This window comes from Sturnus vulgaris, chromosome 5, assembly GCF_052056855.1.
Source record: "Sturnus vulgaris isolate bStuVul1 chromosome 5, bStuVul1.hap1, whole genome shotgun sequence".
Taxonomy (NCBI): Eukaryota; Metazoa; Chordata; class Aves; order Passeriformes; family Sturnidae; genus Sturnus; species Sturnus vulgaris.
This window is the reverse complement of record NC_142247.1, coordinates 14666328-14689474: the sequence shown is the minus strand read 5'-3', so window position 1 is coordinate 14689474 and position 23147 is coordinate 14666328. Positions and strand designations below refer to the sequence as shown.

Genomic DNA, 23147 nt, shown 5'->3' with positions numbered 1-23147 from the left:
TAACAGCCTCACATGGCTGTGTTACTGCACGATTTCCAAGTCTGTTCTTGGAGTTCTTGCCTGTCTGGAGTGGCACCTGAGAAACCCACTGCATTTGACTGTCTTGGAAACAGGCCAGAGACAGAGATTGCCCAATCTCTGACCACCTTTGTAGAAGAGTGATCATCAGTTTCTACAGTTTTACCACCTCTATGATGGATGTGCTGGGGTCTTGCACGTGATTTCCCAGCGCTCACAACTCTCAGTGGGCTTTTAAAGTGACTTCATAGCCAAGGATGCCTTGGTCCTTCCACAAAGCCCTCCCTGGAGCCTTCCCTTCCACAATAAGCAGCCTACTGCTCTGCCTGGAAAAGTATGCCCTGGAAAAAGACTACAGAATTTAAAACAGGCAGCAAACACCTTTGCTAGTAGATGCTATACGCTGGAAAAAATACTTTTCTCAAAAACTGAACAGGGACGTTCTAGACACCGTGCAGTCCAGCTTCCTTATAAATAACACGTTTTCTAATGCTTTTCAAGGTAAATTAGGAAAGGTTTTTTTTCCTTTCTGGGCCATTACCTTTCAGAAAAGTGCTGCCATAAAGTTTTGTGGAAAAATTTAAAAAATCCCCAAAACGCATTTGGCATACTTCGTTCCGAAACTAAACTAGAGCTCAACTACCTTTTCTTCACTTGACCACCACTTAAATGAAAGACTTCTCATATGATAGGGAAGTTCTTCTTTCTTGGAAACCTTGACCCTGTTACCAGTAAATATGGAGATATCGTTTAGAAAAACGTCACAGATGATTGTGGTCAAATTTGTTGAAAGTGGAGCAAGATGTATAAAAAAGCGCAGCAAAAATACAGATCAGCCACCACATGAGCAATAGGTTATCTACGCGAGCATCTCGGGGAAGAAGCTACTTTGAGGGTTAACAAAATTAGGTTAACCTCTGTCATCTAACCAGTCTGGCTGCATCACACATGCTGCTGTGACTGTAGAGGCTCGAAGATTTGGGAGTGAAGATGAAAGGATGTTCTATTTTCAGATCTGGGCATTTTTTGTTTCTGCTTTGTCTTTTTGCTGTGGAAGGCAAAAAGTCACCTACAGGAAAACATACCTGCCGAAAAGGACTCCTCTCCCAGGTGACAGAGAACCTGTATATCAAGGCAACTAGTTTAAAATCATCTGTTCCTGTAAGTTAATCCCACTAATTGAAAAAGTTTATTTTATTTATAGATTTATTAGTTTAATTACTGAGCTTCTGGAAACTAATAAGTTGAATGATCTCTACAGTCCTGAGAGACAGGGTAACGCAGCTACTTCTTTTGTAAAAGTGGGAAAAAATGATGCTTAGAAGATGCATTGAGAGGCTGGATGAGTTTTCCATGAAAGAAATTTGCAGCTAGGCTAGGATTGGAATACAGATTAACTGAGTCCTCACCCTACATCTGAAGAAGACAATGAATGTTGATATTATTGTTACTAAGTTTTGTACAAACCAGACTTGAAACTGTCTCCCTTCCTCTGCTCAGGTTAATTAATACTATCACATTATATTTTACAGAAGGATCTCATCAAGACCACGAGACTGCTTAAAAAGACTACAAAAATGCTGTTTATGGTAAGATTTATACTACCGGTTTTCCATTTTCTTACTTTGACTTTCCTTTGGTCAATAGAAACAGGAATATGTGATCAAAAGCAATGACAACTGATGCAAAAATCACTTGTGTTTAATTGAGAAAGACATTTATGAAAGTCACATGCTTAATGAAGTTCTCTGCTTAGAGGAAGAGTGTATTTCTGTTGCAAGAAAGGGATATTCCCCTGAACATGAAGGGACAGTTGATCATGGTACGGGGAGAAAGAGGTGGATTTGGAAAGCCTGACTGGAGGCACTTCCTTGTAGGCAGCTGAAGCCGTGCTCTGCCAGGGAAGTTGGGCTGAGGATGTTTGTTGGTCAGGGAGGAGTGTGCTTGTACTCGTTCCTCCTGTGAGCCCTGGCTGCTGTGAGCCTTCCAGGAATGCTTTCAGGCACCAGCCCTGACAGGAGGGCCAGAGCCACAGCCACTGTCCTGCAGCTGAGCACCTTCAGCTGAGGGTGTGCAGCACCATGGAGAGCCCGAGGATGCTGCAGGGAGCGGAGCTGCTCTGAGCTTAGACCTCTGCAGGCGCACTGGGAGAGGGGCATCAGAGATCCCAGTGCAATTCCGCATGGGAGAGAGAAACAAACCTTGGGGTGCCTAATTGTAGGCGACTGTAAGTGTTAGTTTTCTTCATGCAGAGATCTAGTCAGCAGGGCCAGCTGAGTTGGTTTATCCGCAAATATTATCCTATTTGCCTTTGATGTCCCTTGGATTTCACCAATTACCTTGGGAGTGAAGGCTCCTCACTTGTCTGTGGGATCTACACGCAGATATCCACATTTGAGTGGTGTCATCTGCAGCTGCATTACCCTCCTGACAAGAATCTCACACCTGATACTTCATTCCATTGCCTAAAAATAGGCATATAGTAATTTGGAACACCTTTAGATGTCCAAGAGAAGCCACAGGTCAGGCAGATATGACACAGAGTTGACAGGATGATGGTCTGGAGCTGCCTTTTCTGGAGCAGCAGTTGGTGATGGGCCGGATACCTGACAGCATATTAAATGGCATGGGACAGTGATGTGGAGGAATAGAAAAGTGACACCCACAATGACTCCTACAATTTGACCAAGATGGTCTGACTTAACTCCCCAATTTATCTTGCATTTACTCTTTGTGTGTTAAGTTCATTGGTTGCTGTAATTTCTGTTTATGATTGTTCTTACCAATAGTCCTGTGTCTGACAGCACAGCACTCCCCTGCCTTTTCTTCAGGCACATCAAGCTGTTTAAAACAAAGGGAAGCAGATCAATTGGATACTAAAATTCATAAAAATGGTTTTATTGATTGCACACTTTCTAAACATGCATGTTTTTATGAGGCTGAAATTTTAGGCCAAAGTTGACTTGCAAGGTGTTCATCTGGCAAATGAACAATTGAACAAAAATGAACAAATTGAACAAAACCCAATTTGATTTGTTTTCAGACAAACTGCAGTGTTCGAGATCAGCTCCTCTCCTTCTATGTGAAAAATGTCTTCAGTCCTCTTGAGGTAGGAAGTGACAAGTTGTACTTTATTACTGCCTTCCAGGTCCTGCAAGCAAACATGGATGCCTGTGTGAGTATATTCCTGAGAGCTAAGCTAACTTTGTCCATCTGGAAAGTTAGGGAAGGGCTGCATCTCAGTTTTTCAGCAGATGGAGAGGCAGAGGGTGATTCAGAGTCATGGGGTGTCCCATGCCACAGGGGACCCAGCTTCACGAGGGCTTTCCACTGGGCCCAGGGAAGTTTATCCCCATTCCTTCCCTCCCAGAGTGATCCTGTGGGGAGTGTGCAAGGTGATGGTGATCCCATAGAGCCAAGCCACTTCCCTACTGATGATGTCACCTTGTGCTGCCATTTTCTCACTAAATGTCCAAGAAGCAGGGTGATCACAGGGAGAAATGTGGCTCCAAGTTTCTGTGATGTAGCAGTGGTAATGCTTTCCTTCTTCAACAACATACCCTCTGCAGGTGTGACATCTTCACTCACAAGTCATCTCTGCTCCTCCACACTGAATTTTGAAAAACCTGGTGGTGTCTCATGAGTAAGCAGGTACCACAGTTATGAAGCACGTGGGAGCAGTTCTGATGTATTAGCTGTGCTCACAGGCAGAGCAGGTTGTCAGAGAGTGATGCTGCTCCTTGGCAAAATGTCTCCAGGTGCCCCAGAGAAGAGGCACTTTTCCCAACAGGACAGCAGTCAGAGCACACTTTGGCAAATATGTTTACTAGCAAACCAGTTGGGTGCTAAGATGATGCCATCACTTGTTGGTCATTTCTCATCTACTTTTCAAGGGTAAACAAATAGCGACTGGGTGTGTCTTAAAACTAAATATCCTATGGATATTTTTTCTCCACTAAACCTGAAGTCCTCACAGATAACAGTGTCCCAGGAAGTGGAGCCTGACCTAAAGTGAAGTATAGCATAGATATCTAGGCAAACATCTATTGTGATTTTTAAAAGTGAGAGCAGGATGGCTAACCAATGAATTAATGAATTAAATTAATTGAAACTTTGTCTAATCTGAACTGCATGGTAGCATTAATGAAAAGGACAATGGTTCTACATGCACAAAAATATTTGTAATGTGAAAACAAACAGCTGCAGAGATCTCTTTGCAGAGTTATGGGTCAGAACTCAACTGGGATATTTGCATAATGTAAAAAGGTTAAAATCTTAATGGGGGAAAGCTTCACCAGCTTTCAGGTTCTGTATTTCAAACTGCACTAAATAGTTGTGATTTACAGCCATTATTCACAGCAGTCTGCTGTAATCATACTGCTGTGATTATTTGTATCTGTCAAAATTCCAGATAATGCTGTACTTCCAGAATGTGTTAATATAATTTCAGGTGGTATAATATGCCTTATAGAGATTACGTTCTTGTCTGGAAAAACAATTACATTCTATACAAAAGCCAGTACATACAGGAGTTTAGACTGTCAACTGTGACTGAATTCAGAATATCCAGGGACTGTGGCTTGCTAGATAGCTTAGTAATACATTTGTTTCTGTGCTATATGGAGACAAAATGCTACAGGTTTCTCAGAGCTCCTGCATTCTTTTCATAATTAGTGCCAGTGTTTTACCCAACAGAAGTCTAAACCTAACAACTTAAATTTTTTGGGTCTTAAAAAGTGCTGGTAAGACAGATAAGACTGTCCTTGATAGTAGAAAAACTACAGCTATTTGAGAAATGATGGCTTGCCATGATTTTCTAGGAGATACCTCTTTTCTGGAAACTAATATTTTTTAAAAAGTTTGTATTAATTCAAACCCAGCAATACAAAACTGTATGAAAGAATAAGAAAAATTATGAATAGAGTGAAAGTAATGGATCCTTTGCTGATAGTAAACTTGAGATTTTTTCATCATATTATTCCTCAATAAATTAGCATTCATTCATCCATGTACATAAGCTCTTTAGTTGTTATTATATAGTTGAGCTATAAGATGTTTATCAGAAAGGATTTCCACCATGACAACATACTTATGTAATTAATTTGTTACCTGTCAAGAATAAAGTTCTCTACACAACTAAGGGAAACAGTGATACCTTTATGGGTATATTCACCTTATATTTTTTCACAAATTCAGGCTGTAACTCAGCCAGCTAGAGGCATGTGTGCTACCTAAAAATCCTAACAGTTTTTTCCTCCTAACCACTTCCAAAGAGTTTATACTACAACATTACAATTCTCACCCTGCCAGTTCTTGGTTTTGTCCAAACAAGGAAGCATTAATATTTTTCAATGGTATGGGGGCACAAGTTCAGTTTTTTAGAAATAAATAAATTTGAAAATCTCTAAACTGATTTTCTGCAATAAAGTCAGGCTTTTTCATTTAGACTATGACTGCAATGTAAAGGGAATGACATTTTTCCTTGGATTCTTAAAGCATCCACCTGCAGCATCCCCGGCCTCATTACTTTCTTGAGAGCCGTGGTCAGCATTGCTGAGAACAGTGTGAAGCTGCTTCTGAGGTTGGACTTACGTTCCCACACCAGTAGCACATTGAGGAAATGTTTTCTCATATTGGAATGGAGTGCAGAAGGACAGCATTTGCCATGCAGAGCCTTTAATATTTCATTTTAGGCAGAGTTTTAGATCTCTAGCTCAGTAATATTTTCAATACTCTAACTTGCTGTCTCGCTCATTTAGTTACTTGCAGTATATGCAGGAAGATAAGAGTCTGTAATGTGTATCACCACTAAAGACAACATACTCATTTAAGGTCAGTTCTGCTATCAAAAGATATTTTGTGGAAATCTGTTTCATACAAGATGGAGATCATTAAAGGAAACAAAGGCTCCAAGTTAGAAAGAACTGCTCTGGTTGGAAGATTTTTTAAAATTTACTTTTATTTACACTATCTTTTAAAGATTTGCTTTTTTTCCACTTTCATCATGTGAGGTAACTTTGGGAAGCACAAAAGGCAATGTGAAAATGTTTGTGCTCCTTTTTAAAGTACTGCATGTGAGATAGAAAAGTACTAACCACTAATTTCAAATGAGCTATTCCAAGCTTTGAGATGAGGACCTTAGCCTTTTTTTTTTTTCAAACATGTCCTTGTTTGTAGATTGGAAAACATAAAATGTTTCCTTTTTTTTTTTTTCTTTTCTGTAAAATAATGTATCTTCCCTTTTGGCAATCCTCAGGTAGCCATGTTGCTCAGAAAGCTTATCTGGTCACTCTACAAAAACAGCTGGAACAGCTTTGGGTGGCCAGAGATAGGTGGTGAGGAGACAACTCCAGACTGTAATTAGTCAGACAGCGGAGAAATGGGCAGGGAAACAGAAAAAAACATAAATTAACATTTTAAACGTATTTGGAGGGCTTGCAGAAATGTGCAGATTTGCTCCCTGTGCTTTGCAATGGTCTTTGGCCCTTAACCCTGCCTCCTTTTGGGTTCAGAGGTTCCGAGGGTTCAGAGTTAAAGGACCTTGAATGTTAGAGCTAGGATATAATGTGCAAAAGCTGTATCTGCAACTTACGTAAAGATTCCTGAGATAAATAGAAAGTGTTTAATAAGAAAACTTAGAGGTACACATAGTACTAATTTTGGGTGTTGTGAACTCAACTTGGTAGGAAGCATGCAGGTAGAAGAACACATTTGAAGTATTGGGAGATACTGAAATGATGCTGAGATCACACATTTTGCTGGCAACCCTACACACTGGGGCAGACTGGGCTGGACTCTTCCTCTTCACTATGCCTTTATATCAGCATCTCTGGGTTTCTTTCATCCTTCAGCTTCCGTGTGCTCCATCCACAAGGTTAACTTCTCCAGTCAGAAAGTTAAAGAGAATGTTTCTTAAGGTAAGAACAGGAGTTGCTGGCTCCCCACTGTGTTTTCAAGGGCTGTAGTTGGTTCCTTTCTAATGCCTTTTTCTTCTCAACAGCTTGGAGATCAGGGAATCTACAAGGCCATCCATGAGCTGGACATTCTCCTTCCCTGGATTCAGACCTACATACAAACCATCATATGAAGAATGAGGAGGTGACAGACAATGTGCTTCTTCTGTGAGAAGAGCAGATCAGTACCCAAAAGGCCTGAAAATGAGCTGGCAGCCAGATGAGCAACGTGTCTGGCATGGAAAGAGACCCTCTGTAACACAAGTGGCATCGAGAGGGGTTTTCATGAGCTTTCATGGCTGGCCTGGCACAGCAGCTTTGCCTGTTCTGCCCCTGGAGCAGTCAGAGCACCCTGCTGTGCTTGCCTGCAGGCAGCCCCCAGCCAAGCTGCACCAGCAGAACGTGGAACCTGCCACCCTGCAGACCAGGCACAACCTCCCATCTGCTCTGGGCAAGATCTGGTGCCACCCTGTGTGAACACAGCTCAAAGCAGCCAGGATCACTTTGGAAAATCCCACCCCCTAGCTACATTTCTTTTGGGGCTTGTGGTTGTGGGTATATAACTGTATACACAAGCCATTCTACATGTAAATAAGAAAAATAATTTTATACTGCTTATCTTTATTATTAATTTAAGGTAATAATTGATCCTTAATAAAAATACACAATTAATGTGAAAGAAATTTTTTCAGACTCATGCATGACCTTTAGATGTCACATGATCTACATGAGATCAGACACTCAGAAAACACAATAAATGGATTGCTTTCACTGGGATTGTAAAATCATTTGTGAGAAGTTTATGTAAGTTGATGGTAGTGGTTTCCAAAATGTATTTCATATAGTACAGAATGAAGATGGAGCTCTAGTTTTCTCACATTTTAAAAGATTCATCAGGAGAAAATATCTAGGAGATGAACATATTCCCAGTCTCTGTGTTTGGCAGGTCCATGGGGCTGAGATTCTGCAAATCTTCAAATCTCACAGTTCTACTACCTCAGGAGCATTTAAAAGCATTAGTGTGATGACATTGATGAGCCTGAGCTAATCCCTCTTCTGGCAAATGTCTAATACAAGGGAGTTGCTATGAAAAATACTTTTTTTTTTGGTTGGAGACAAAATGGTTAATTAGATGGACAGTGGAAAATTTGATGTCATGGTGTTTTTGAGCATGTAATTTAACTTTTAATTAACACAGCATCCTTTTCATGGATTTTTTCACACAGCTCACCCATTAGTTTTTGAAATTCAGATTTGCTTTCAGTTTCAGTGTTTTTTATCCAGACTCTGGTGTATGGAATAGAAAACTGACCACGGGCATGGCCTCTCCAGCCTTCATCAGACATGACTGTCTGGTACTCGCTGCTGGTAGGGAGCAGTAGCTGGGACCTGGGAGCCCTGTGTCTGTGGGAGTGGGAGTGACTGCTGCTCCTCTGCCTCCAAAGGGAGCCAGTGACACCTGCAAACAGCAAAACTGACACATTTAATCGGGAAGATCCATGGCCGATGGTTTCAGGTGACAGCCAAAGACTTCCTTTGTGGAAATTTTGCACATCCAGTCGGTGGGTGACACATGAAGAGACAGATGACCTTTAAAAAGGGCAAGTAACACCCTCCCTGCCACGCTGCATTCCTGGGGTCAGCCCTGCAGTGGGTATGGGCAGCCAGCACACCTCCCACAGCAGGGTTTGAGGCCAGGCTGCAGCAAGGCTCAGCCTCCATTCATCTGATGAAGAAATCAACATATTTTATGGCGTAAAACTTAGGATTTGTGTATTTCAGCCTCATTGTCCATTCGGCTTGGGACACTTTGCAGATTCTTAGTTGCTTTGTCTATAAAATGAGAGTACCTTTGGGAATGATACATCCCTTCATGCAATAGTGAAAATCAAATTTGCAAACCAATTAAATACTCCTGGATGAAAGCCAAAATACAGCATCTGCAAAATAAAGGACTTTCCCTAAGGCAAAAGTGTTGTGGTAAGTGATACATGCTATATGCAGACTACCTGACAACAAAAATTGCTTTGCATCTTCACAAAAACATAGCAAAATAATAGGTATTAAATATATTAAACTGGCAATTCAAAGTAATAAGTATGGACTAAAGCTTGCTGCCTTTTAAAACTGGATGAGTGAAGGAGTGCACTTTAATTTTACAGATGAGACTCTAGGTGTCACTCTTAGAAAACAAGACTCATGTTGGTCTCAGTTAACTGCTGACTTCAGTTGATGGAGAAAGTGTTAGAATGTATTTCATAAGTAGTTTCCTTGGATGGAAACTGAGATAGATATGCAGTTAGGTTAGAAATATTGAATTTTGCACGGTAAGAATGATGAGCATATAGCAACAAACTGATTACAAATTTAGTCTCTAGTTTTACTATAGAATTCTTATGTGACTATAGATAAGTTCTTTTATTAAGGTACTGCTCTACTTTGACAATGGAAAAACCGCCTATCAATTATTTGTTCAAGTTAATTTAGCATACAGAAATCCTCAGAAGGAAATTATTTCCCATGTAATGTTAATCGATGCCACTTGCTTGTGTGGCTTGTCTTATCACAGTGTTTTGTTCTTTTTGAAGCAATGACTCTTATTACGTGGAAAAAAAAAGGTATTTTATGACTGTTACTGCAAAATCAAGAATGAAAAATACGTGGCTGTGCATTTAAATTGTCACTAGATCATAACTTCTTGAAAAACACTGATCTAGTGGAAAGTAGCAGCTGCACATGCAGTTTTGGTATTATCTAAAGAGTACAGCAACAGTCAGAGAAGACAATTTCCATCACATACAAGATAATGTACAATTTTATGGTTTCCCTGAAGTGTTTTTCTTTTCCTCTGAAGTATAAAATCTTCAGAGCAAAGCTTATCAACTTAATAAATAATTTCTGCTGTAGGTCCAACCATCTACAGGAAATTCCTGATCTCGGCTGCAGCCCTGGTGTTATAACATAGTCACAGAATCATGGAATCATAGCATCACAGAATTGTTCAGGTTGGAGAAGATCATTTATATCATGTAGTCCATCCATTAACCCAGCACTGCCAAGTCCACCATAAATACATGTCCCCAGGTGCCAAATCCACAGGTCTTTTCCCTACCTCCAGGGATGGTGACTCAACTACTTCCCTGGCCAGCCTGTTCCAGTGCTTGACAACCTTTCTTGGTTGCAACTTGACAGTGCTTTCAAAGAAGAATATTTCCTAATCTCCAATCTAAACAAGTCCTGGCAAATGCTGGGACAGTTTCCTTCAGAGAGCATTAGAAGGATTAGAAGATTAGATTAGAAGACTGTTTCCTGAAACATGGAAATAAGAATGATATTTGGACAATGATGCAACTTGCGTTGGGTTTGGCTTTTTGTCACTGTTTTTTTGTGCCCACAACACACACTGATTTCTAGACACTGCAATAGCAGACTCTTCACTGCACAGATGTGTGGCCAAAGGTGAAATGCTTGGGCTTTTAGTCTAGTGATTAATGAGATGCTCTCCAAATAGCCCCCAGTAGCCAGTGACCCCAGATACTCAAGTCAAGTCATCTTCCCCTCAGCAACTGAGGGGCTGCCAAGAGAAGGGGTGACTGGGCAGGCAATGCTGTTACAGGAATGGGAGGGATATGGCAGCCCCTGTACAGCTGCAGTGGTCACCTTACAGCTTCTCCCATCTTTAGCCAACCTTCTTCATGTTGCAAACAATGACTGCCCTGGGGCTACCCCCTCCTAAATACTGCCAGGAGCTGCTGAGCTGTGGAATACTCACTCTCCAAGAAGATGTGTGGAGAATGGTCTCACCTCAAATCTCTTTGTATTGAAAAATCAGTGTTTAGATTGACATTCTTATTCTGTTGGAATATTCTTCAGTGGAAGAGTGATTTGGAAACATAAAGGCAGCCAGTAGGTTATTGCTCTAAAGGAGCATTGACTGCCAGAGGGAAAAGGGAGGGAGGCATAGGAATACCATAGATTGAGGGTGGAGATTATTGTGGAATAAAGATGCTGGTGAAATACGTCATAAATAGGTTTGAATTGCAAAATATTATGGATAATTCTTTTCAGTCCTTTGGATGGAGCAGATGGATGAAAGGCATCAATGATCATAAAGGCACAGGGTCCACAGGATAAATGAGGCTGTCCTGGGACTCTGGAGGCTTCTGGCCTGAACAATTGCTCAAAGCAGGACACACCAGGTGATCAAACCAGGTTGCTCAGGGCTTTTTCCAGCTGTATCTTGAAAAATCTCTGATAGGTGCAATGGAAGGCTGAGTTTGAAGAGCCATTGCATCATTTCTAGTTGTGTAAAGTATTACAGAGCTGAAAGGAACCACAGCTGAAGAAGGGGCGTTGCTTCCGTAGTTGAAGGGAAACCTATGACAACTGCCTGGTCACAAAAGGTTTGTGTGAGGTGAATGACAAATTGAGGGCAAGTAGTGTCTTGTGAGAGGAAACGGTTGAATGAATTTTGAAGCAGAATTAAGGCAGATGAGAAGTCACAGATGTTTCATTTCTGAAACATCTTTCATCAATAAATTATTTCTGAAGGTTGCAGGCCCCTCTCAATTTATACTGAGGTTTTTGGTCCAAAGCCCTGGGGATGGAAACCAGGCCACTCCTGACCTGGCTCCTGGCTCCTCTCCTTGCAGCACGGGCACTGCCAGGGAGGTTTCTGATGTGTGGCCCATAAAAGGGTCATGAAGATCTCCCTACTCCTTGGCCATCGACTCTGGATAGCCCCAGAGTGCCCCACCTTCTCATCTCGGGTTATGATGCCTTTTTAGAGTTTTGTTGGTTTCTAGTAGGTTTTCTGCCTCAGTAAACTGACTAAGAGCAGAAGAACATATTAGGCTAGGATATTAAAGTAATATCAGCTATCTGATTACCATTCCCTGATTTTTGAATCGTCCGAGATAGAAACCTGAAAAATAGAAACCTGAGAAAATACAGATTTAATTTTGTTTAGTGGATGAGGGTGTATAGATGTAGAAGCAACCTGAGGAAGAAGTGTAGAAGAGGAGTGATGATGGGTGAACAGAGGAGCCTGGGGTGTTTGGGTCTTGTCCGTACGTTTCAGCATGTTGCTGTATTTTGCACATTAAAAAATATCCGCTTACAGAAAGCTGGATGTAAAGTTTCTAGCAGCTGGAGTTGCAGAGAAAAGAATGAAACTTAAACAGAAATTATGAATGAAGTTATATGTAGATATTAAGGTGCGTGTAGATATTGTAGATACTATAGATACTAAGATATGGAGATGTGAAAAGGTTCGATTTTGCTTTCCAAACAGCTCTTTAATCAATTATGTTTCTTCATATTTAATAAAATATTATTTTTCTTCTATTTAAGACCTCAAAAAGGCTTTCACACTTGACATAATAATAGAGTTTAGGGTTAATGATGTACATCACTTGTTAATATTAACCAACGGATGCTTTTCCTTCCACTTTCTGCCATTGCTGCTTATTCAAGTTGTTTTGGCTGTGCTTTCAAAGGAGCTGATGAGAAGGAAGTACCTTCCTTGAAGGAGCCCTGGTGCAGGGGGGCCTTTTGTTTGTTCGTGTCTTCTAAAGATTCAGTGAGCAGTCGCTAACAGCAGAATACGCCCTGGTGGTTTTGTTGCTGTAGGTGAAGCCTGTAGCCCATGTTGATCATCGATAAAGCATCATCAATTATTTTCTGATTTTTCCCTCCCCGCACGAAAGACGAAGTGGTTTGTGCCAGCCCCACTCGTTGTCCCTAACCACGCGTGAAGCACCCACTGACGTGTCCTAGGCAAATTTTGTCATGTCAGTCTAAATGTTTTCTCTGTTCCTGTATAGTGACTAAGGAATAACCAGCAGCAATTTCCAAGTGATGAAGAAAGCTTGCAGAGATAAACCACAGGTGCCTTAAATTAGTCACTTGATAAAGCTATTTACAAGCGAGACTCTTAGATGTGAGGAAAAAAAAAACTTTTTGTGAATGAGAAACCACAGGCTGTCAGTGGAAAAGACAACCTGTTTTTCTCCCCGCCGTAGGGGAAAGAGTGCTTCACGCACAGCAGTACCCGCGAGGGCCACAGATGTGAATCCCAGGATGGAACACAACTGCAGTGCAGAAGGACGAGTTCAAAGTTTGGAGAAAATCGCAGGGTTGCACAACGATACAAAAAGGGATTTTAGCGTCAGATGCAGAGCTGCAAATTGAGTCAGTGGTCTGGCCTCTTTGAGACCAGCAAACTGAGCTTGCATGACCAGTGCCCCCAAAAAAGCCCGCTGATACCAAAGGGTGATTGTGGCAAATATCAGACTGATACGAACTGCACTCAGCTGATGGATAAGTTCAGCATAATCTGATTTCAGACCATCAGCAAGATCCTGGTGCTTTATTCCTCTTTATAGAGAAAAGACAAGTGGCTCTTCAGGAAGGTTTAATAAAAGGAAGGGAAGAGGCCATACAAATCTAGTGATGATCTATTAAAGAGTATTTTCCCAGCCTAAACTCTAGAATGAGGATTTCACTAATGAGTGTAAAAAGATTTAAGAATTGTTATGAACTGCATGTATTGTAGTGTGGCAAAAAGAGTGAATATATGTGCTCAACTTGTCTGTATGTGAGGAAGCAGAAGGATTTAATTTTTAAATGTAGTTTCACTATTGATTTCCTGAGTCTGCTCCAGATTTTCCTTTCTTTGAAATGTTGGAATATTGCAAAGGATTTAAAGAAGAATTATAAGAAAATTTGGCCTCTGGTACAAGACATTAAAGATATCAGTTTGATCCCATCAATGAGAGGGAAGAAACAAAAAACCAGCCAATTGCAATTCATCTACAGAAATTACTTCATTAGAAACTCTGTGTTTCCTCAGTTAGATGGAAGAAGGCACAACAAAGTTGTACTCTTCAGTGCTAAATCCAGGAAATTCAGTTAGGCTGGAACTAGCAGTGAGACAGATACTGCTCAGGCCAACTGATAAATGATCACTTTTAAGACTGTAAATGGAATCTCTAAGTATTTCATAATTTACATCCTCCAGATACTGAGCACAGGAGTGGAATGAGTTCCTCTGAAATGTTTAACCTTTGAACCCATCTCTGTTTCTTTTTTAGGAAGGCTGTTGCAGAGTTTCACATTCTGATTGCCAGAAGTATTTCATTTTCGTGCCTGAGTTAACTAAAGGGCAGTTTATAGACATTTTGTCTAGTGTCCGTTTATTCTATTAGCCTACATGACTAACTGAATTTGCTGTTTTCCCACTGTAACGTAGTTCAAATAGCAACTGGGTCTTCTCAGCTTTTATTTTTCTAAAGCTGAACAATCCCAACTTTTCTACTCTTCTTTTAATAAAACAGGAGCTCTCTATTTGTTTTCTGGACTATTTCTAGTTTGAACTAATCTCTACAGCACAGGATTAATCCACAAATGTACACTGGCATTGCTCCCTTCAGTCTTCTGGAAACACCTCATCCAGTTAACCTTCACAGCGTCCATTTCCATTGCAGCATTGCCTTGATGGCTCCTGTGATGAGCAATGGCACCATGGAATCATTCTCCTCCTCTAGCCTTCCTTTGTGACTGCTGCTGTGGGTTAGTTATTTAAGATCCTGCCAAGCCCAGTATTGAATACTTGAAGGTAGGTTCTACCACTTCTTTTGAGCAACTCACTCTGACATTTAATGTTTCTCAAGCTGATGCAATGTGAGCCTGTTGCATCATGTCCTTTCACTATGCCCCGTGTGAAAAGAGTACTGCCACCTTCTTTCTAACTACCTTTTGAGTAGTGGAAAACTGCAATTAGGTACCCCTGAACCTTCTTGCCTTGTGGCTGAACAAATAAAATTCCTTTTGTCTTTCTTCATAAGTAGAGACCTTCAACCCTCCCATCACATTGAAGGCTATTGACAGAACATTCTCACATTTTTCAGTGTCTCTCTTGAGCTGGGGGGCCTAAGCTGGTGCACTGTACTGGGTGTGGTCTGAGAAGTGCCAAGCAGAATGGCAGAGAACATCCTGTGACCCACTGGCTGCAGCTCTGCTCATGCAGCCCAGGACACTGTTTGCCTTCACAGCTGTAAAGGAAAAATCCACTTCCATTCAGCCATACACCAGCACTTCCAGGTCCTCAACAGCAGACTTACAGTCCTGTCTGTCTTATTTTTTTTGTTAACTTTTGGGGCAGATTCTAAATAATTTTGCACTTACTTATAACTTGCGGAAACCCCAGTCTTGCTTCATGTTTACCTTCTGGCCCGCTGATTAGTTCCTTTAAGTAATGTTTCTTTTGGAAATGTTAGTGAGAAACAAAAGGTTTCTTTTTGAAATGAAGATGTAATTGTTTAACTGAAAAGTTACAACTCAGGTGACAATTTCCATTCTTATTCATTCTTATTCTTATTCTTATATGAGCATCTACTGTAATGATACCTTTTGCAGTAGTACTAATCTGTCAAAAAGACCCACAAACATCCTGAATTTGTGAATATCAGCAAAGCATAACCTTCTGATTAGGGATGGCTAAAAAACCGAAGTGAATCCATTCCTTCTTCAATTAAGCAACACTTCATTATTACTGACTCCTAGACATACAGTTCCCACAAAGACTTCCTTGGAAGCAGAGGAGGAACTGATGCATCCAACCACAGGCTCTTTTAAGAGCAATTCAAGCTGCAATGCATAAATTAGAGGGATTTTTAATGTGTTTCATTGTGTATACGTATATGAGAATATCCATGACTTCTTTCAAATATTTAATTGCTTCTTCCACAAATATTTATTGCTATACACTTATCTGTCTACTTGTATCTGATTATTCTAGTTCAGGGTCTAGTACAAAGAACATTTTAATTTCATGTTTCCCATTGCTTAAACCGTTCTTCTTCATTGCTTAAACATTTCAGGTAAGATCAGAAGTTGTTGCAAGATAACTTTTGCCTTCAGTAACAAAAGGAGCAATACTATAGGAGCAGATTAGAAAGTTACAAAAGTTGTTGTTGAGGACCCAGCTGCCACACTGTGCTTGTTACGAGTTTATTTTAAACAAACTCTAGCCTGATCCTGTGGTCTGAGCTCCTGTTAACAACAGTATAACATCGAGAGAGTTTCTGAAATCGCTTTCCAGTTTTATTTTATCTGAAAGGAGCTAAATTTTGCTGGCTCCCAGAGTCCTTCTAAATGCAATCCAAAGTGAAGTGAATGGTGATCAGGAGATTGGTTTTAAGTTCTCATGTGTGGAACAATTCTCACACAAAGACAGAGGATCTTGCTGATATGCCTTTTTGCCTTATATGGGCAGAAAAAAAATTGTAAGTCAGCCTAAAATGTCCATAGGCTTTTTTTTTAAATTTTTTTTTATTTTTTTTGGCAACCATTGAGCCACAATTGATTGTTTTCCAGAGGAAAATTCTCTTCTGGAAAAGGTAGAGCAGTTCAAGTGTGCTGATGGAAACCAGAGTTGGTGGGCCTGAATTCTGAGCTCTCTGTAATGAATACTCAGCTTGTCTGTGTACTTTTGCAAAAGTGTGAAAGGACTGTTGTACTTTGCTTGTGCACAGGGAGGCAGAGGTAGAACACCACGGGTAAAGTCTGGAGTATCACAGCTCTTCTGCTATTGATATCCACACTAGCTAGATTAAAATAAACCCATCCTAGATATTGTGGCAAAATGCTACAGTTTCCCCTTCAATTTTGCTGCAAAAATATAAACAGAATAGGCTGGCGTGGCAAAATCAGAGGTACTGAAAAAGGATAAAGTAAGAGCCCAGAGCCCTGTGCACATTATTATGAAACAGAACGACCAATTTAGGTGGCAGGGGAAGGTTCCTTTCACTACTCTTTTTCATAAGTTTTGGAAGTTTTTCATAATTGCCATATAGACTTTACTAGATATTAATAAAATTAATACTTTCCTAAATCATTAATAGCTCTTGAATTATTGATGATATTAATATTCTTTCACAAGAACTAAACAGCAGTGCTAGGAAAGGTATTCTCCTCCTTATGGTGTAGACATTTTAAAACACCAACATGTTGGTAGACAATCTTGCTGTTGCTTAGCTGTCAAATTCAGTGAAGGTGGAAGGAGTTAAATTAGCTGTGAGACTTTTGAATCTCTCAAAATCAGAAGAAACTGCTGACTGCTCAAAAATTACTGACAAGGAAGGAACTGACAGCTAAAAAACTGCATAAGTTTCATTTCCTTAGGAAAAATTAACAGCTCAACCTGCCACAGTACCTGCATTTTGATTACTTTAAAGTATGAAACTTGAAACTATATTTTGTTTTTCTTGAAAATAGTATTTTTGCAGTTTGTAGGGGGAAAAAGAGCAATATTTATTTATTTTATTGTATTTTAAAAAACTTGCTTTATTTTAGTTTGTGGTCAGAAACTCAGTAGTATCTTAAAAAAAGCAACAGGATTCAGTTTCTCATTTCTTGTGTTTAGATTTTTTTTGAAAGTATTTATTATGAAATACTTCAATCTTTTCCTAAAGAGGACTAGAATATGTTCATTCAGAGCACTTCATAGTTGTTAGTTCACGCCTTTGAAAAAGGAAGATGAGCAACTTTAAAATGAAGTGCATCTACACTCGACCCACAGTGGCTCTTCTCTAGGCAGCCTTACTTCCTGTGGAGATGAAGAGGAAATGTACTTAGGATGTGAAGTATCTTCTTCATTTTTTAACTACTAAAAAGCAAAGGTCTTGCATGTTTCTCTTTTCACTTTAAATTCTGAATCTAACTGAAAAATCATTGCAAATGAACTCCTCTCAAGAAGTCCAGTTCTAAGTAAAATGTTATCTGTGGATGAATTGCTTGTAAGCCTGACTTTGTGGCATTCTCATATATGTGCTGGAGGCTGGACAGAAACAGGTAGGACCAAATCTGTGTACTGATTTTCTTTTTCTCTTTGAGTAAAGATGACTGGCTTGCTTAGTCACACAGTTATGAATGGCACTAAAGAGATTGGCAGGTGAGGGGAATCCCCACCAAACCGTCTCCTGGATTGTTTTAGAAGAAAAGATTGCACCACATAGTAGATTTCTTCTAAGAAACGTCCTGTGGAGGTTTCCAAATTATTATGACAGAAAATGTCCACTCTCTAGGCTGGTTTCAAACATTTCATGGATATTTTCTTACTGATGCTTGAAACAGATAATTGGCTTAGCCTCCAACATGTGCCCACACCTACACACTTGTGTTTCCATGCACATAAGTGATAATTAACAATTATAAATTGTGTAACGGATAACAAGAAAATGATCAGATTTTTTCCCCCAGATGATGACGTTTCAATTTACAATATTCAATAAGAAATTAAAGCAGGATTACTTTCACTACTGTGTACTTTCAAAATCAAATGTGAGTATTAATTACTAACAATAAATATGTCTATAAAATAAAGTATTTACACTGTGAAAATAAATGCAACTGTACAATGAAAGCTCAAATGGACTTGAATTCCTCATTAAAATTAGATCAAAAAGCTCCAATGCAAATAAAAGCCAGCAGCAGAGAAAATCAGTGTAAGAAGGAAAAAAACCCAACATGTGGAGAAAATTCTGTAAGTATAATGAGAGGAAGACGAACAGGACTGGCTCACTGGCAGGTTGACAGTCTGAAAAGTCCCATTTTGATGAAGTATTAAGAATATATGAAAAGCATTAGGTTGTTATCAATCTGCAATGGATATTCAGTTGAGTCCATGCTATTTTGTGAGGTTTCAAGCTGTCCTCCGATGAGGTTCATGGATATCCCTGAATGGATTGACCTAGCACATACAGAAACCAGCGACCAGCTCCAAACCAGCGTCCTTTGGTCTTCTCTCTTTAAAAATGACATAATCCTTCTGGAAAAGAGCCTTGGGCACAAGGCTCATAGGTCACCGATACTTGGATGCAGAAGTTCCGATAGTTTTTTACTTATTTTGAAGGTGGATCTGATGCTATGAAAATGAAACTGAATAACGGAGAGAAAATAGCACGCATCTGTGTACGGAGAGCTGAAGTATAGACACAAACATGAATTCATTTACTGGGAATTGGGGAAAGACACTGTGAGCAAAACATGACATTTTTTCTGTCAGTACCGTACAGTAACAGTAGATGTATACATATATATATATTTATGGGAAATATCAGAAAGTCAGAACTACAGAAAACAGTCAGGCCAAGTTACAGTGGAATTATTTTCTCCATGAATTAGCTCTCTCAAAGTGAATTAAAATATTACATTGAAAATAATGGAAATATTTGTGGTAAATACTATAATACTAGCATGCTTGCCTTATGAAGAGCAGGGCTATTAAAGAATCACAGAATCAGGGAATATCTTGAGCTGGAAGTAACAGAGGAATTAAAAAGCCTTGGAAGATCACTTTGGGGGGAACTATTTCAATAAAATATATCTTTATTTTGTAGAATGCTTTCATCCACCAAGGCACAAAATGTCTTATCTGAAATCAATATGTTGCACTGTTAGCATGGGATAGATACCATCACCTGCTTAACATTAAAAACCAACAATATGAATGCTGTCAGTGCTAGTGTCTAAAAACCCTAGGCAAAAGTATTTCAAAAATATTAGAAAAAATCTTTGAAATAATTGTCTTTAAGTAATGTGTTTTTCTATTTGCTTTATTCCACTTTCAGAAATTCATGTTTTCTGTCCATTCCCTTCAACCATACTGATTAAAAAGTGATTGGAAAAAATATCACAACCCCAAAACTCTAAAATATATCCCAGGATTAATGAAATCATATAAAACAAGAAGCTGGTGCTTTAAAGTGGGAACAAACTCTTAAGATCCATGATATAATGCTCATAACAGGCAGTACCTCCAAAGGATATTATGGTGATGAAAACAGAAAACTTTCAAAAGTATTTTATTCCTCCTTGGAGAATGAAGAAGAGCAGGTGAAAATGGAAGATTTTATGTAGAAAACCTGTAGAAAATCTATGGTTGTTTCACAGGAGGTATTACACCACAATTTAGGCTGCTAATGTACCAACAGATTTACCACTTTTCCATTGATATGGACTTAAACTAAAATTGAATAAGATTTAGAATTTTATTCTATTTTATCGGCAATAGTGTTCAATCAGGATACGTGGGAAAATTCCGGACAGTAGAAATACAAAGTGAAAATGCACACCACTTTTGTCTATAACTGTCTGCTACATTGTCCATTTTTTCCCCATATTTTAATACAAGAAAAAGAGTATTTTGGAATTTCACTGGCCTTTCTTATGGTTAGCTCACACAGGCACCTTATAGTTTCTAAATCATTCATACATGCTAACTGTGGGGTTTCTTTGAAAGTTGGAATACCAGGTTTTACCAACTTGAAATACGGCACAAGAAACAAGAAGGAAACTTTGGTCTCCATTGCGTATTGCAGTCCATGCAGAATTAGCAATGAGAAAATGTGTGTTTTAGATATTTCTTTCCAGGCTCAGAATTCCTCATATATATCAATTCAACAGTCTTTCAAGGAAAATAAAAGGAAGACAGAATTATGCTGATTTTAGAAACAGGGATATGAACAGCTATCCATGAGGACAAATGTTCTGAGGAAAATATTCGTTATCATCTCCAGAAAATTATTTTAACACGTGTCCTGAATATTTATATTATGTTACTACTGGAGTGTTTAGACAATTCAGAGCTGATAGTAATACAGTTAAGAATTTCCTTAAAGTCTACCATAATGTTTGAGAAAGGCCAGTCCAGAACAGCTATTCCTGGCTATCCTCTTCTTCTTGGGCAAAGCAAAAGCTTGAACTCTTGTAGGATAGATGAGTAATTATACCGTGAGGGGTAATTATTTCCTGTTGCTAATTCTGAAAGGAATCATTAGTGTTTGGTGAGGAACTTCTGCATAGGTTTACCAAATCAAAAAACTGAAGGAAAGTATGAAATAGATGTCTTGTGTGAGTCAAAGTACCAAGATTTTAATAATTTTGTACTTACACTTTAGTCACTTCAAGTTGTACTTTTCAGCTCATCTGTTTGGGTGTCTGTCTCTCTAAATGTCTAACGCCACCGAGTGTTAGTTTCTTCTTCCTTCCCTTTCTTTAGAAGACTCAACAGTTAATGTGTGGAGAAATTTTTGAGGGGAAAGAGGGATAATAATATGCTTTTTTCTGTCTGCATTTGCATGCGGACAGGAGTATGTAATGGAGGCCGAAAGGCCTTCCTTGTGCTCTATTCCAGATTGTACAAACTAGTTTTCCAGCTCTCTCTCATACAATATAATCTCCAGTGTCCTTGGAATGGGCTGAAATTTTGTTTAGAAAAATGTAAAAACAGTTAATTTTGAGCATTTCAGAACTTCTCTCTGCCCTGAAATTTTGTCTTATCGATGCCTAAACTTTTAGCTTTCGTATTTTCCAGATTCTGTGCTGCATTAGTATATAACTCTGAACTTCATATAAAGTGTTGCAAGTTCTCCTCGCAGTTTAGTTTGACAAAACAATCCTTTTCCACCCTGAGAACAAAGGACACCATTGCAGCCCAAAAAGTATAAACAACAGTGAATTGAGGAGAGCAATCTGGGAGGATGGGACTTCGTAACCTGAAGCTGTAATCGGACAATTAACCCCAATATGTAAATGGACCAAAATTTATAAAAGTGTGAAAACTCGTGATTCGGGGATCCATCTTGGGTGGAGCCATGGTCAGGCTCTTGTACTGCCCAGGGTGTATCCTTTGAAGGCCTTTTTAATAAATACCTACTTTATTCCTTTAACACTGTCCAGCCTCTGTTCTAGGGCAGCCTCTCAAGACATCAAATAAAACAAAGTAGATGATTTGTGCCAACCTTATCCTTACTGATCACTGGAAATACCCTCTAAATCACAGAGATCCAGTGGTCAGAAGGAGTAGCCAATTACATCCTCAATGTGTAGCACTGATGAAGCATATCCTTAACCGTAGGAGAGTGGTGGATCGGTTCTTTCTATTTGATTTTTGGTTTCGATTTTTGTTCTGTTTGATTGCTATGTTGTTTATTGGTTTGGTGGGGTTTTGCTCTTTGGGGTTTTGTTCAGTTTTGTTTAGTGTTTTTTTGTTTTGTTTTGCTTGCTTTGTTTTGTTTTTTGGCAGGGAAAACGACAGTGTTACAATATTTTTGTAAGGGTCAGTTGCAAATTTGTAGGGTCGTAGAAAGGTTTGGGTTGGAAGAGACTTTAAAGATCATGTAGTTCCAACTACATGGGCAGGGAACTTTTCACTAGACCAGGTTGCTCAGAGCCCCATCTAATCTGGCCTTGAACACTTCCAGGAATAGGGAACCCACAACATCTCTGGGTGATGTTCTGGTGTCTCACCACCTTCACAGTAAAGAATTTCTTCCTAATGCCTAATAGTCCCCTTCCCTTTGACAGTCTGAAGCCATTCCCCCATCCTATCACTACATGCCCTTGTAAAAAGTCCCTCTCTCGCTTTCTTGTAAGTCCCCTTAAGTCCCCCTTAGTCATGAAGCCTGATTATCAAGACATCGGCTTTGCAGATTGTAGCAACGTGAATAACAATGTTTAGTAATTACATAGCACTGGTACAATGTGTGGGCAAAGTTTAATCACTTAACACCTCCAGTGTGCCACCCCCCCCTCCACGCCCCAGCACTGTGAAGGAGGAAACAAAGGAATTATTTCTGCTGCTTTGTAAGAAAGGGAGACAGTGAAGTGTGATGGAAGGTCAGAATGACAACTCAGAGAGGGTTTTCCAAGCATGGGCTGCTTTCCTCGGGCAGTGATAACAGAGAAAGCCACTCTGCTTTAGTGAAATGAAAGTCAGGCAGAAATGTGCTGAACTGGCATGGACAGTTGCTCACTAAACCACTGAGCTCTCTGAGGAGTATGCATAAAACAAAAAATGAAAGGGAAAAAGCTGTAATCAGGGGTCATAGTGAAATCTGACATGACTTTGCAAGGGCATCTTCGGGTATTTGGTGTAAGGTGTTGTATGAACAGAAGGGTGTGAAACCTCTGCTTTGCATGATGAGTCAGGTGACTTCCAGGCAGTAAAATGAAAAAATGCCTTGGTTTCATTTCCTTCTGTGTTTGGACCAGATGATAGTACAGCTGTGACTATGGAGTCTCACAGAAGAACCACTTCAATTCTTTGCAGCATAAGATTTTTCAATCTTACTCTGGCATCTCTTTCAACAAGATTAGGACAAGTGTTCGGAC

General features: G+C 39.6%; 1 protein-coding gene across 1 annotated transcript; it reads left to right on the top strand.

Annotated features, from left to right (window-relative positions):
- Nucleotides 1–1008: 1008 nt before the first annotated feature.
- On the top strand, nt 1009–7105 carry IL26 (interleukin 26). Its single transcript, XM_014879275.2, has 5 exons — nt 1009–1179; nt 1551–1607; nt 3062–3193; nt 6870–6935; nt 7019–7105. Exons 1-5 carry the CDS (start codon nt 1009–1011, stop codon nt 7103–7105), a joined length of 513 nt encoding a protein of 170 aa, XP_014734761.2.
- The last annotated feature ends 16042 nt before the right edge of the window (nt 7106–23147 follow it).